This window comes from Anopheles aquasalis, chromosome 3, assembly GCF_943734665.1.
Source record: "Anopheles aquasalis chromosome 3, idAnoAquaMG_Q_19, whole genome shotgun sequence".
Lineage (NCBI taxonomy): Eukaryota > Metazoa > Arthropoda > Insecta > Diptera > Culicidae > Anopheles > Anopheles aquasalis.
In genome coordinates, this window is record NC_064878.1 from 40646564 (window position 1) to 40661563 (window position 15000).

A 15000-nucleotide genomic window follows, 5' to 3' on the forward strand; every position below is an offset into this window, starting at 1 on the left:
CGCGGAACATCCGGTGGAGCGGTGCGTCCTGGTGGGGTTGCTTATTGAGTGAGCTATCGGATCGCTAGCATTTTGTGGTATTTTGATGACAGGCGGTGAAGAAGGAAGAAGAGTTTGCCACTTTGCTAGTTCATCGAGGGAAGATTGGTGTTTTATGATTGATTGTGGAGTCCATGACATTTTCTCATAATGTTTTCATGTTTGCTCTTTCTCTTTCCAGGTAAGCCCCACTGCCAACGTTATATCACATTTGACAACCAGAAATGTGTGGTGAGTTTTGATAAATCTGACATTATCAATGCTGTATCCTGTGCCACAACTGACCTGTGGTCTTCGCTTCAAAGTGTGTCGATCAATAGATCTATTTGGTCAGCGTATGTGGTGAGCTGGGTTGAAAAACATCTTGAAACTCTCAACTACGATGTTGAAAAGCAGGATAACCAACCCTTCGTTCTGGTCTCTTGGTGATATAAAAGGAGCTTGAAAGTTTTCCATTCACCTTCACTTGGCATGCAAGGTTGGTCATCGCCTTTTTTACCAACCTAATCAGTTTCGATGGAATGTCGAAGGCTCTCCACACAATTCCACCTAAGCGATGCTATCAAAGGCTACCTTAAAATCAATTCAAAAATCGCTTATATACTTTGGTATTGTAACTAATCGAATGTAACATTCGAAAGTTTTCCCTACTAATCCTATATAGTGATTCATGGGCATTTTTAATATTGCAAACCAGTTAGTTTCTTTTATTTGTTACTAGCTGATTTTCCCGATTTCATACCGGAATACGGTATGGTTTTTACCCTTTTTACTCCTTTAATCATTCTTCTTTCATAAATTTTTGTGAATGGCATATTAAACTACAACTTTTCAAAAGTATTTGGTTGTATTTTGAGGTAAATTCATTGCAAACTTTATCCATGGCATCACATTTATGAAGGTGCGTTTGCGAAAAGCTACTTTTCCGGTGCCCAACGTAGCTGCGTGATGGGTTTTCAGAGAAATGCTAATCAATTATCTTACGATAGATTGTAAGTTTTTGTTGAATTTCCTATTTTTCGATACTTGAGAGCATTTTGAAGTAGAAAAAGTGATCACACTATGATGATGACGGATTGATCAATGATAAAACCGGGTTCGTCGCTTAAATCTTAAGGGGCAAGTCTTTTGATTCGCACCAAAGACGGTGCCTATTGTAGCTACGTGAAGGGTCATCAGAAAAATTGAAATCGATATTCTTTTGATAGATTAAAAGTTTATCCATTTACCAATGTTTTTTAAAGTCTTGGCATTCACTTTCATGTAAAGTGTTTTACTATACTTTCTTGTGCGTTTTGTGATTAGGCAACCCACGAATAATAATCAGAGCATGTATTGGTTTCTTTAAATATTCTGTTGTTTATAAAATCAATTATCTTCATTGACTGTCGAATACGTTGTCCATCAAATTCGTAGCGGTTAAACTTGATGATCTAGTACTTTAGACCAGCAAGCCTTTCCCAATGTACTATTATAAAGGGTACGAATTGGTAGATACAAACTGAATCTCTGCATAATTCGAGGTTGAAAGTTAAAAAAACAAAATTGGGATCATACGAGATCCAGATCATTCGCACATTACTGTAGCTGTCTGTTCATATCGCAGATAATAAGGACTCTTATTAGGAAGGACTTTTACTTGAACAAAGGATACGAAAATCCTTGATACCAATTTCATTCCACCAGTGAAATCACACAAATGAGTGCCACCAATTCATACACTCAACCGCCCGGGTAGTAACACTTTCCGTAACTCCTGGTTCTCAGCATAAAACCAGCGGATTTTCTCCTCCAAAATTCACCCTCTAAAGAATGCGCATGAATGCCCACCATCGTTCTGAAGTGAATTGCTCCGCGTTCTACGGTGAACATCAACATTCGATTCAGCTGGCCACGTTCATGTGCCACGCATTCGCAGCCGGTTCTTGACCGGGAGATCCATTTTGTCCCTAGCCGCGCAGCTGGTGCTGGTGCTGCTGCGGATGAATTTCCCTTTTTATGTTGCGTACCGCCGAGAGAGCGTTGTTGATGCGCTAGAGCAGAGTGCGGCCGCGTCCGCTCGAGAGCGAGAGAGGGTTGCTGATCCGGTTTTAAAGGGTGGGTTATGGGTAGCGGTTAGGGATGCGGTGGTGATGTTGCTGAATTCGGAACGCTCGGGCCACCATCGGGTGCTGAATAAAGCCGAGCCTCGTCGGCCGATGTTTCGTTTGCGCTTTGGCGGATCAGAAACGCTACTCGCATATAGTGGCACGGTTCGAGCGTGCGTGCGTGCGTGTGTTTTACGGGCGTGTTTGTGTACGTGTACGTGTGTATGTGTGTGCCTACGTGGACGCACTTCGCCGTGAATTCGTGTCCGCCTCAACGTGCGTGCGTGCGTGCGTGAATTTTGTTTTCGTTTTTCCTTTTTTTTTCGTTGTCGCACCAACGATTGAAACCCCGTTCGAAAAAGGGGTGCCCGGGGTGCCTTCCGTTTTATCCAGTTTCGTTCTGCTGTTCCGTGGTTTGCACGGTCACGGAGCGTAGTGGTGGGTGAGTGTGTGATTCGTCAAGTGTTCAAACATGTAAAATGTGATTTTCGCGATTTTCACGAATTATGTTAGTGTTTGGCTTTGCCCAATTCAAAATATGCTCCATGCCAGCCAACGCATTGATGCAGTGTGCTCGATCTGACGTGGAAAGTGTAGCATAAAGCAGCAGTTTGCATAAAGCATAATGTTTTGAGTCCATGTGCCAATGTGTGTACAACAACAGCATCTAATCGAGCACGATTTGTGCTTCCGGCCTTTCACGATAACGCCATAGAGACGGCCAGTGTTTGTCACGGTTCAAACTGTTCTTTCTAGTCTCCACATGTTCCCGTTGGTGATGATGATGGTGTTGCTGCAGCTGTTGTCCAAGGGAAACGCACGAAAGCAGCTTCTGAAGCTAAGGGAACGTTCGAAACCGCGATCATCGTGCAGTGCGCGGTGCTGGTGCTTGGGCTGGGAAACGCACACCGCAGTCAGGTCCCGTGGTGTGCGTGCAAACGACAAGACACACTGTGTCTAAAAGAGGGGGTAGCAAACGGGGTAGCAAACGGGGTAGAAAGGCACGAAAGGCGAAAGATCAACGCAGCTCGAAACTAGTTTGTCCACCTCCCGTTCCCGAGCTGGTCTGCTGGCTCGGAGTCGATCTTCGTCTCCGTTTGTGTGTGACTCAACGCATCTTCAAGCGCGTTTGTTTATGTTTGTATTGCCTTCTTGGTCGCGCGACCATGCGCCACCATCCGGCGATGAGATGGAAGCGCCAGCAGCCCATCATGGAATGGATGGTTTGGCGTTCGACTGGACGGCGTGTGTGGTAGCCCTCACAGAGTCACGCACACGAGTCCTGTTGTTGCCGCACACAACACACAAATACACGCCCAGCATTCGTTTGCCCTCAACGCTGTGGCGTTGATGGAACGATTTTATGCTTTTTGATGCTCGTCGGAACCGGCTCGTCGGATTTTCCGCAGCAGCAAGAACATGGCATGGCATGTGGCATGTTTCGAGATGCTGCTGCTGGCATGAATATGATGTCCGGGACGACATAATTATGATGATGCCGCAGGAAATCAGTGTTCATTGTTTCGCGTTGGTCTCGACTGTGTTAGTGGCACTCCGCTCCCGGGGGGTGTGGATGGGCGGGGAGCTGGATCTTAAAATAAAACCATAAAACCCCATCTTGCGAACGAGCATTTTTTAGCGGGGGTGTATTTGGTCGCCTGCCGCGCTTGCCAAGCGGCAGATGTTGCAAGAACAGAAACCCTCAACCCATTCCATTCTGACACGGCCTGGGGCCGCATATTGGTTGCTGATGGATTTCTGGTGTGGAGGTGCAGAATGTTATGTTGCAGTTTTGTGCAGCAAAGAACCGATTGCTCGACGCTGGGTGCATTGTTCGCGAGTGGGAAAACCTGTCCCAACACACAGCGCGAGACACCAAACACTAACACCAACAATGCCGAAGAGGAATGGAATCCACACATCCCGCGAACCCGGGAAAGAGGGAGACTGTTTGAAAACGTGGGAACGGGGAAAGGAGGGAAATGGAAACCAGAATGTATCTTCGAATCGTCGCGAACACGCGCGCTCTCGCACCCTCGCTCGAGGCCAAAGAACCGGGAAGGTTGAAACAAAGATGAAAAGCAGCCAAAGCGAATGGAAGATAATGAAGGAACGGCCGGAATCGAATCGAAGCGAACCCACCATCGATGATGATGATGATGATGGTAGATGCTGATGTTGATGATGATGTTGAAATGGAGGAGAAGGACGGCCCGCCGAATGTCTTAATTCCAGCGGTCAACGAGGAAGCAAAACTGAGATAAAGAAAAAAAAAACAACAACAAATAAAAAACAAAACCCAAAATGAAGATGGTGGAAACGATCCGTTTGGAAGGTGTTGGAACACGGAACGGATTTTGGGGATCGAATAGAGATAACTGGAGTGCGGACTGAAGATCGGATCGGTGCGATTAATGGCGACCACAGCAGCAGCAACAGCAGCACCAGAATGGCAAAACCGGAACGGGGTTTGATTTTATCTAAATGATGACGATCCGCACATGTTGCTAGAGAAAGAAAACAAGAAAACTTCTGAGGAACTAGAACATGCGAAGAAGCAACTATCACATTCCATTCTAGCATTTGTTGACCACGAAAGGACAAGGAAAATTACCACAATTTACACCTTTTTTTGAATCACACAACGTCCCAGAACATTGAGTCCATTTGGACGACATTCAAATCAAATTTCTTGGGAACTGTAATGACCCAACACATGAATTGAAAGACAAAGTGGCCATTGTTGTCGGCATTTTGCAGACGCAAAAGCCGGGACCGGGCTCAAAGCATGCCGCCGCTATCATAAATCTTAATTATGCTCGGCGAACCTCGTAGGTCCTTTTGAGGTACGACGGATCATTGGCAGGCCAATGATCAAGTGCTGCCGCGTTCCGAGTCGATCCGTTTGATGTCCTCCAGTGCTCTCAATGTCTCCGGTTGTGCTTGCTTGTATGTCCAGCCAGTCTTGATTGTCATCTCGACTCCTCTGATCCACCATTGTCCGCAATTGTGCCGAAGAGAAGTCGTGCACGCACCGGAAGTTCGACAAGCGGGCAAGTGCTTTGTGGTGGACCGCACAGGCAAGTGCCGGTGGATTGCTTATACCTTTTCCTCCCGAAAACAATGTCCACTGATGAACAAGGATCATTCCATGGGATTATGATGCTAGGAAGACGGGTTTATGATTTGGGAAATGTGGTCCAGTCTCCTGGGTCTCCCTTTTTTCCCGTTACAATGTAACCGAGCTCCACCAGATGCACTGATGGACATTTTGCTTCCTACCAGATAGCAATCACAAGAAGAAGAGCAGAACAATAGAAGGTCCCTTGGTGGTGTGTGACAAACGACTGATAATTAACAAACCGGCTGGCTAGCTGGCTGGCTAGCGAACAGGACACCCAAAAAACACACACAGTTACCAACACAGTCACCGGTCAAGGCATTATTTGTTCATTCTTTTGGACATCGGACGAGTCATCTTCATTTTGTGGTTCTCTCCCCCCAAAAAAAAACCAACCAAAAAAATGAAACGGTCTTCGGTCATGTCCTTGCCCGGGTCCCGACAAAAAGGACTTGTGAGCCCTGCAGGCTCGCCAGGTACCTTGGCTGCTCAGGAGCCTCAGCAACAGGCAACAGGCCGGCCTCTTTGGGCAGTGGCCGTCGTGCTGAGGGATCGAAATAAATGAACCAGCAACGAGGTACTGGCTGGTAGTGGTTGGTGATGTTGGTGCCGGACCGGCCAAACATCGGGCCCAAACATACGCCGGCCCGGGTCAAAAAGGATCCCGTCCCGTGTGTCAAACTCTAGGGGCGCAGAACGTAGGACATTTCGACGAAATGCGGCGCCGCAGGCATCCGTGCCGTTTGCGCTCTCGCTTGTTTACCCGAGCGATCGAGCGAGCGCACGGCAACAAACAATGCACAACAAGGACATGCGGCGACGTCTTCTGCTGAGCTGTCTTCATGTTCTCGACTTCTTCTTCTTCTGATTCTTTTTCCTCGTCATCTTCGTCTTCTTTCTAACACTGAACAAACTGAGTGCTAATTGAGTCCTTTTTTCTCCGTGCTCGCCCTCTTTAAAACGATCCTTTCCCGTTTTTTTTTTTTTGGGAATCGCGACCTACTCCCAGTTTGTCACCATCACCAACGAACGGTAATTCAAGGAAAGGCATCTCCCAGGTTCTGGTGCCTGACCGTTTTCCCTTAATCAACGCAATTCGCCTCTGTGACAGTTTTTGGGTTCACAGTTTTGCCAGCAACGGGTAATGACATCTGGGCATGGAGAGCGAACCGTCCTCGTTCAGCCAATTAATTGGGACCGCCCTACACACTCTTGGTAGAGCTTTTGGCCTCCTCTTCATTTTTGCTTTGCATCTCGTTGCTTCTCGTTAGCAGAAACGTTGGAAACGGTCGCTCGAGCATGCTGCTGTTTGGAGTTTACAAATAGGGAGTAAATAGAATGGAGCTAGCTTTTGTGGCCAAGTCTGTGGCCGCCTTTAAGGAGCAGCATCGCATCGCGTGAACTTTAATTAGAAAAAAACCCCAACCCTCATTCCTGGTAGGGAAAGCGCTATAGCTTCAATAGAGGGAGCTGCAGTGGGATTCTTTTACTCCATTCTCTTTGCATAACTGAAATGCTGACTCACTTGGGATTACACTCGTCCTTCGATTGATTAGCGCCACCAATTAGCGCCGGATTTCGGAGACTTTTACGCGTGATGTTCCCAGCTTGGTTGCAACGCTTACAAAAAGGCTGAATCTTTAACTTTCCCATGAAAAGTTTTCACAACAAACCATCGAACTGTGCTGGGTAGCAGTACCTAAAACCCGTCAATCCGTCCCTTCCATCTCGCGCTTGATTATTTAAAGTATTTCTCGCTACCACCCGCCGCTGCTTCTGCCACCCTTTTTCGTGTACACATTTGGCAGCTCAAATGGCTTGGCTTCGAAAGGGCGCACATTCCAGTCCGCTTTTCACAGTGGCCGCTCGAGCGAGAGCACCAGCCTCGCGATCGATACTCGCGCAAATGGAACCGTTTTGCGAGCGTCCAAAAACCGTACGCTTCGCTGGAGCTGAAGCTGAAGCGAGTCCGTGGACTCCATTGACATCCACCGTGGGCTCCTGCATCCCTTTCGCCACCCAAACTATCGATCGCACCCTCACCACCCCCGGGACCACGACTTTAAACCCGTTTCACGGTGGCTGTGGCGATGACGGTTGTGTTGTGTATAATTTATACAATCCGGCTGGCTGGCTGTGGCTGACAAGTAGAAGAAGGTTCTTGGAGTTCTTGGAGTGCCGAGACAAAAGGCAAGCGAGCGGCCTTGTATGGCGAGTGGCGATTGTCGAATGCTATTTTAGGGAATCCAATCGCCGAGGCGCACGTATGTGTGTTCGTAAGGGAGAGTGTAATTAAATCGATACAAAATGTGTTCCTGTGCCAACTCTAAGCTTCCAACAGCTCCCTTCCGCTATAGAGAAGGGGAAGGTTCCAGAGCTGCTGTCGCGCCTTTAACATCCGCGCGCAACACTCCGCAAAAAGCATCGTTCCAGTGACGTGGTGATACATTCGATCGAACAGCGGTTGCTGCTGCTGCTGCTGCTGCTGCTGCTGCTGCTCGGTGTTGGTTTGCCTCTTCCGAAACAGGAGAACCGGTTCCAGCGGTTCGCTCCGTTCGCACATTCCATCCCAACAAACCCCCGCGGAACGGAACGCTCTCTCTTTCTTTCTCGGTCTCGGTCTCGCAATCGAATCGTGGGCTACAGGTCGAGGGGTATCGAACTTTCCGTCTGATTCAGCGCGTCTGTTCGTGGTGTGTGGCCACCCCAAACGGGGGGATGCTGGGCTAGTGGATGCTGGAATGCATTCTGTTCGAGCTGCTAGCGCCGACCGGGAGACTAGCGCGATGGTTCGAGTTTATATGCTGCCGCTGCTGCTGCTGCTACCACATGTGCTGCGACGGGAACCAAGCGACCAAGAGTTCCTCGAGATCTGATTGTCCTGGACACAGACACCCCAAGAAGGAAGCCAGCTGGTCTTATGCTGGCACAATCGATATGGAAACGAGTTTACTGCAATCCAGTGGCCAAACATCGTCTTACGCTAAGCGGTGGCGGTCTCGTTGTTCTCGCAACGCGGAGTGGAGTGGTTTTGAGTTGGATTTGATCTCTTTAAATCCTCATTTGGTACACATCGGTGCATTAAGCTCAATCGCTCGCTACTCGCTTAGTCGACAAGCTGTGGCCCTTGTTCGCTTCCGAGCGCTCCACGAAGTGAAACTCCTCTTTTATGACCTCCCCCCAAAACGGCATAAAGTCATCATAAGCTGAAGCTGTAGCTACCTCTGTCTTGTCATCGCTCTGTAGTGGCTGCAGGTTTGCAATTTGAATTTGGTTTGGAATAAGGAAAGCATCGCTAAATGTAATATCATCATCGACGACCACCGGGAAGACGACGACGATGACGAGTGACGAGCTTTGATGTTGTGGGCTGCTTGCTTCCTTCGGTTTCCTTGGCAACCCTTGGTGCCTCGCGGTGTCTCGCGGTGCCTGTGCCATCTTATTTCAATCACATCTTCCCCGGGATGCGCTCCGGTTCAATTGCTGCTTACATTTTCATTAGCCTCGCGCGCTGCCATTCAGAAATTCTAATAACCTGCCCCGCCTGGTGCAATGCAATGCAATATGCAATAAGCTTTCATCAAGCCCCTGGAGCATGGAGGTTTGATGGATCCCAGTCTCCGGTATGCAATCATCATCAACGGATTGGTGAGCTTTAGAAAGGAAAAACAGTTTTTGGGCTCTTATTAGCGCGAGAAGAAGCCAGCAGGTGAATGGATATCGTCGCCAACAAAACGTTTTGCTCGCTTACAAAAGATAAGACGGTTGATTGGCTCGCAGATGGTGATGATTATGGATCCCAATGAAGGCCTTATTGGTTAAGCTGCTCCCAAATCCAAATAAGCAATCAAAATCCCTCCTTTTTCCCTCCAGAAGTGCGTATTTGTCTGAGTGTGTTTCTGTGTGCCAGTGAATAATGGTTTCGGTGTGCAGATTGCGTGAAACCACCAGCTAGTGCCAGCTAGTGTCAGCATCCCAAACATACAAATCGCGGTGAGATTCGTGAGGCCAGTGATCTGCTCCTTCGTGCAGTCGCAGAGTAAAATCAAATCAATCAAGCGCCAGTGATCAACATCCCGAAATACGACCTCAAAACAGTGCATCATCATGGCAGCCAGAGTCACTAGAACTAGTGTAAGGCAGCTGCTACAACCTATCGCTTCCGTTCCCCTGTTGCTGCTGCAGCTACTGCTGCTGCTGTCGGTGCAGCTGCCGGGCAGTGCGGGCGATTATGAAAACACCTGGAACTTCTACTACGAACAGCCGTGCTGCGGGAGCAGCCAATCCAGCAGTGGGCTCGGATTGAACGGTCAGCATCATCTGCGACATCACAGAGGTAAGGCCAACGAGACAGCTGGATGGATAATTTGCGAGTCATTTTTCTCGGTGGTTCTGACTGACTTCTTAATCTGCTAAATCCGGCGACGTTGAGTGACGCATGGCGTACGCTACTGTGTGGCCGTTTCTTCCTTTTTAATTAGTTCCAGCTGGACCAACCGGCATACTGACGGGTTGCCATAAAAAAGCACCGCAGACGCTTGCTGCTTGATTGCTCGCTGCCATAAAATTGGCTCGGGAATACTGTGTTTTTTTATTATTTATTTTTGGTCCAACTTTCGGTGCAAGAGGTGTAGGCGTGGGGTGAAACGGTGGGTGAAGGAAGGTCACTAAGTAGCTTAGCTTGCCTAGCCAACCCCTCGACTAGCTATTGACGTCTGAATGTTGACCATAAATTGTGGCCACCCCGTAGCTCCAGCCATCGAAAACGTGGTTCTCCCCAGTGGATTGGTGATCACAAGGTTCCCTCCCTGGGACGGGGTAATAGTGTCCTGTTGCATCGGCCTATGTGGTTTGCCTGCCTGCTGGTACCTTCCGTTGTCCCGGAGTCGTCCGGACCATTCCAGAAAGTTGGAGAATCACGCACCCCTGGAGGCTCGATGGCACGCTATCGTGCGTTTTTTTTTGTGGTTAACGTAACTTTTGAGATTGGCTGTAAAATTAAAATTTACAACCAATCGTAAACGTTCGCCCACTCGATACAATGGGGCGGGCGAGTGCTGCCTGAGGAGGAGGTTCCGAAGTTTGATGAAGATTTTTTTTCGTATAACTTTCGATGGAGAAGAGTGGGAAGAGGAACGTGTTTTCGGGGAGTTCCAGTTGTCGGTTGATTGCGCCTTTGCGGCTCATCAACCACCACGATATCGCGGGAATGAGAGTAAATTAATAATTTGCCTAAAAGGTCCACTCACCAGCCAGAACGGTTCCCGGAACGTGTGGCCATGGAGCCCCTCGTGTTTACGGGTACCAAATGGATCGATAAAGAGTGAGTCACGGTGTCCAAAATCCGTCCGGATGCTCCAGTTTCGAAAACGGATCATTCGAAGTTTCAACATTTTCGTCGAAAATCCCCGCGGCTTGTGTTGAGCTTTAATGCGTCAGCAACCATCACGATGAAGAAGAGAGAGAGCTGTAGACAAGGACATATCTTCCGGCCGTGGACAGTGGCTGTCACGAGCGCGTCTGGTCCCCCCCTTTCCCTGATAGATCTGTCAACGTTTGCCAAAAACTTTGAATAACGGTCACGCGCGTCTCCATTTGAAGCCACGAGGATAGGAGCAACTGTGGAGGATATGGAAGAGGCTGAATCAAATTTCAATTTGGAATCGATCTCCGGACCGGCTGTTCCGGTCAGATGACCCGGTTGGTTCGTTGGCACCAGGCTGTCACCGGGTGACACTCCCCCTACCATGCTCCCTATACGTCCGTTCGGTCAATATCCGGAACCGAATGTCCCGATTGAACGGATTGAGGAGTATTCAAGGACGTTGCAAGGATGTTCCTGGCCAACTCATTTCAGCAAACACCATCGGGACAGGTCATTCGCGCAAACAGAACAGCAAAAACCATTTCATATCCACCCCTGCTGCCGTTGTTGTTGTTGCCATTAAGCCGTGCCCCAAAACAGGCCGCCGAGACGAAGTTTCATAACTGCGAGCGGGGCGATAATGCGAGAATAATGATCCTCGGTTCGAGAGGAGGGGGGCGTTGGCGTTAATTGCAACGTCCTGTGCCCCGTTGTTTGCAAGGAACCAGCCCAGGAGATTTAGGAACATTTTACTCCACGGGGACATTATGCAATGGCACGTCGCTGCTCGAAGCGATATTTGTAGCTGACCTTGATACCCGAGGCGCTCACTCCGCTCCTGTTTGTTTCCCGTCGATTGGTTCGATACCAATTGGGCAAACAGTCCCGGCACGTACTACCAGTTTCTCCCCTTCTTCTCTCTTTCTACGGTGGATTGGTCAACAAAACAAAAAACAACAAGGTCGAACGTTGGAACGCGCGGCGCGAAGCCTTACGCCAAGGATTAGCACTTTATTGTTTGGACAGTCGGCACCCAGGCAGTCGCTGTCGTGGTGGCAACGGGCAACATTAAAACCCGTCGTCCTTGGTCACCATCTTCCCGATCCCGCCTGCACTATAGTCCCCAGGGGGTGCGGTCGTAAAGTATCGTCATTAGAGACCAAACCCCGACCGTGCCCGAGAGAAAGGTTATTTTAGAAATCAATTCCCAAAAGGCATGTGGCCGCTGGTGCGCTGGTGTGTGGGTGGGTTTCGATTTGTGTGACCAAACCCCTTCCCTTCAGAAATCACCCTCGAATACCGATTTTCCCCTCTTTTTTTTCTCTGGTCGGTGGCACGTGTCGATATTGGATTGAACGACGTTTCGATTTGTCCTCCATTCAGCGACACTCATGCATGCGTTGCAAGATGGCCACCATCTTGGGCAGTGGAGTGTAGGATTGGACGATGGTTCTCGATGTGTTCGGTGAAAATTAATTTCAAACATTTTTATTTCTTTTTGGAAATGGTATTGCCAAGAATGAAGCACAACGTTCGCTCTTTGCATCGCATTCAATCCTTCAAATTGATGACGAGGACGCCCAGAGTTGCATAAGAGCATAAGGTGCTTTGTGTGCAGAAAGTGTGACGAAGAGATTTCCGGTCGTTCCACTCCCCCGCTCGAATGTCCTTCAGGCTGTTCCTGTTGGTTTCCTTTTTTATGATTTCCTTCCTTCCTTGTGCGACCAAACATGATTTGCCGAGAACAGTACAACACGCGGCTCGTATGGACGCTCGAGAGGGTTTTTTTTCGTTTGAAAATTTCAGCAAAATCGTGAACAAAAAAGGGGGTATGACAGGGGTGTGCATCTCACTGCTGGTGATAATGAAGTTGTGCTTCGAATCGTTTTATGGTTCCTGCCTCCCGTCGATTGTTAAATATCAATCGAATTACGAGGAAAAGAGTAGCGGTGTCTCGAAATCGATGAAGAGCTGTTTGTCTGACCGTTTATCGTGGCACAGGGGTCATCCGGTACAGGTACAGATTAGATTGTCATGCCAGGGTTCAGGGTAAAGGTGTATGGCCACGATAACAACTTTTTATGTAAGGAAACTTTTATTGGTTGTCGTTTGGCGAATTGCGAAACTTAATTTCAGAGGCATTGCCACTCCGCCGTCCATTAATAGATAAAAAAAACCTTAGTTTGCTCGCCAGAAATGAGTGACTGTGCTCTGATGGAGATTTTAGCAACGATTTTTATCATTTTCTAGTAGAATAATTCCCTTCATTCCGAATTATGCTGTTGGAACGGTTCATAAAGTAAATAAACAGGTAATTTTAATTCGTTTTAGTCAACTTTCGATCATAAACAATTATTTTTTGGTCGTAAAAGAGCCTTTACTGTTCTTTGCATTGAATTACCAACAGACCTGGATAAGAGCAACTACAATCGTAAAGAAAATTTCTTTCAACTTACGCTGACATCTTTATTTCAAGCTCTTTTTGACCGTTCCTTAACGCAAAGTTGCTATCGTGGCCATGCACCTTAATGTCCCCCCTCGGGGGTTGATGCTGGTTGACCAGCATGGTGGCTGCGGTGACATTGCAGTTCTGTTTTTGCTGGCCGGCCCCCTTCATAAATAATCCTATTTTCGTCCCGGAATGCCATCCATCCGAGCCAGCCAGCAACGACCACGCACAGCAGGTGCTAATGTGCAGAAATGAATGCCAGACCCGGAGAGTGGCCAGCGAATGGTTTGGAGAGCGTGGAGCCGATGGAAACCCCTTTGGCGGTTGTAATCATAATTCATCTGGAAACTATAAATAATCCCGCAAGCAAGCCAGCCAGCCAATCGACCTCCTTTTTTTATGAGTTCGATCTATCGATCGATCGAGATCGGATTGCTTCAAATAGTGGTGCTGGCGGTCAGTCATTACGGTTTAATTAGACCGATAGCATAATTCATCCGTTAGGTTTTCTATTCCCCCGGAGCGCCCGGATGGAACACGTAACACAATGGACCTCTCCTCAGCCCGAAGGTTGTGTATTTACACGACTCATTGGCATCCTCTCTGGTCTGTCGGTATCGCTTGCACGGAATCGTTGAATCCGTTTTATTGTTCGCGTTCTATTTGCTCCAGATCAAGCGCTCCAGGCCAGTCCTTTTAGACAGCTGGCCTGTTGCCCGCTTTTGCCCGGTGGTCCGGTTGAAAAATGTAGCCGGCTGTAAATTAATTAACTTTACACGAACACGAACTACGCGTTTGCTGACCGCGTGAAGCCCCATTAATCGTGCTTTTGCGCGAGAAGCAACACCACGACATCGAGGTGACGCGCTACCGCTACCTCGAACAAATTGACATTTTGTGCGTGAAGAAGCAGCAGCAGCAGCAGCAGCAGCGATGTGCGTGGTGTGGACGAAGCTAAACAAATATAATTAAAAAAAGGAACAAGAACCAGGACGGAACCCCACCTTCGAGCGAAAGAATGGAAGCAATGGTTCTCAGAACGCCTAGAAGCGAAAGAAACGAAAAACATTAATTAATTCCGAGTCACCGAGTTCGTTTTTGGTGGTGTGCCCGGACCGGCGCCGGGGGTAAGGTATTTTGATTTATGCGCGTCCGTACTTTTCGGCCACATCTTGGCCACACTTTTTACCCCTTTTCTTTGGGTGGACTGCGTTGTGACCGAAGCTCGCTCGGTTCAAGTGCTCGGTTCTATAAACTCTGACCATTTCTCATCGCGCTCGCAATTCGATGGCGCACAAGATGGCGATGGTGGCCGGTGGGCCGACAAGCAAAGTGCGGAGACACACGCAACATACCTATCTCGGTCCTGGACTTTGAGGCCGCAGCTCCAGAGCTCACAGTTCGTGAGGAATGTCCTCCTTGTGCACGTGGTTGTGTCTGTGTGTCCGTTGGTACGGAAAAATGTTTTGGGGGAGAACCACAAACAACTCCAACTCCAAGATGACAGACACGCACACGCGCGCACATATCTTGCTTCATTCTAATGAAGTGAACGACAATGTCGTGCTTCCTTCGGGGGTGGAAGAAGAGAGGCAGAACAGAACCCCAAAGGAACAGGAGGGGTCCTGTGCATGATATGCGTGTGTGACATGGCGAAAAGTGCGAAACCCCCGCCACATTTCCTTCTCTATCTAGCAATTTGTCCCCGGTTCTCTTCTCTCTTATCCTGTCCCTCCACATTTCCCGCTTCAGCGAAGGTGTAGGGGAGTGAAATCATATTAAGACGGATTTATGTTTTATGTGATGCCATGCTTTCGCGCGCTCAGTCGCTCGCTCGTTCGTTCGCCATCGTTTGCGTCAGCCTTTTTTTTTTTGGCGTGTTTTCACGCTGATGCCATTGCTTTTGACACCTTAAGTCAGCCCAGGACGCAAGGAAGGT

General features: G+C 48.5%; 1 protein-coding gene across 7 annotated transcripts in view; it reads left to right on the forward strand.

Moving 5' to 3' along the window:
• The window catches only part of LOC126576494 (semaphorin-2A-like), a 235656-nt gene that overhangs the window by 31626 nt on the left and 189030 nt on the right, over window positions 1-15000 (forward strand). Inside the window, exons 1-2 of one of the 7 annotated variants that reach the window (XM_050237778.1) lie at window positions 2265-2402; window positions 9124-9583. The exons of 2 other annotated variants lie outside the window; for them this stretch is intronic. In XM_050237778.1, coding sequence (XP_050093735.1) covers window positions 9355-9583 — 229 coding nt within the window. In that variant the 5' untranslated portion in view covers window positions 2265-2402; window positions 9124-9354. Of the gene's footprint in view, window positions 1-2264; window positions 2601-9120; window positions 9584-15000 lie in introns of those variants that run through there. 4 more of the 7 variants (XM_050237774.1, XM_050237775.1, XM_050237776.1 and 1 more) reach the window with 4 other exon arrangements.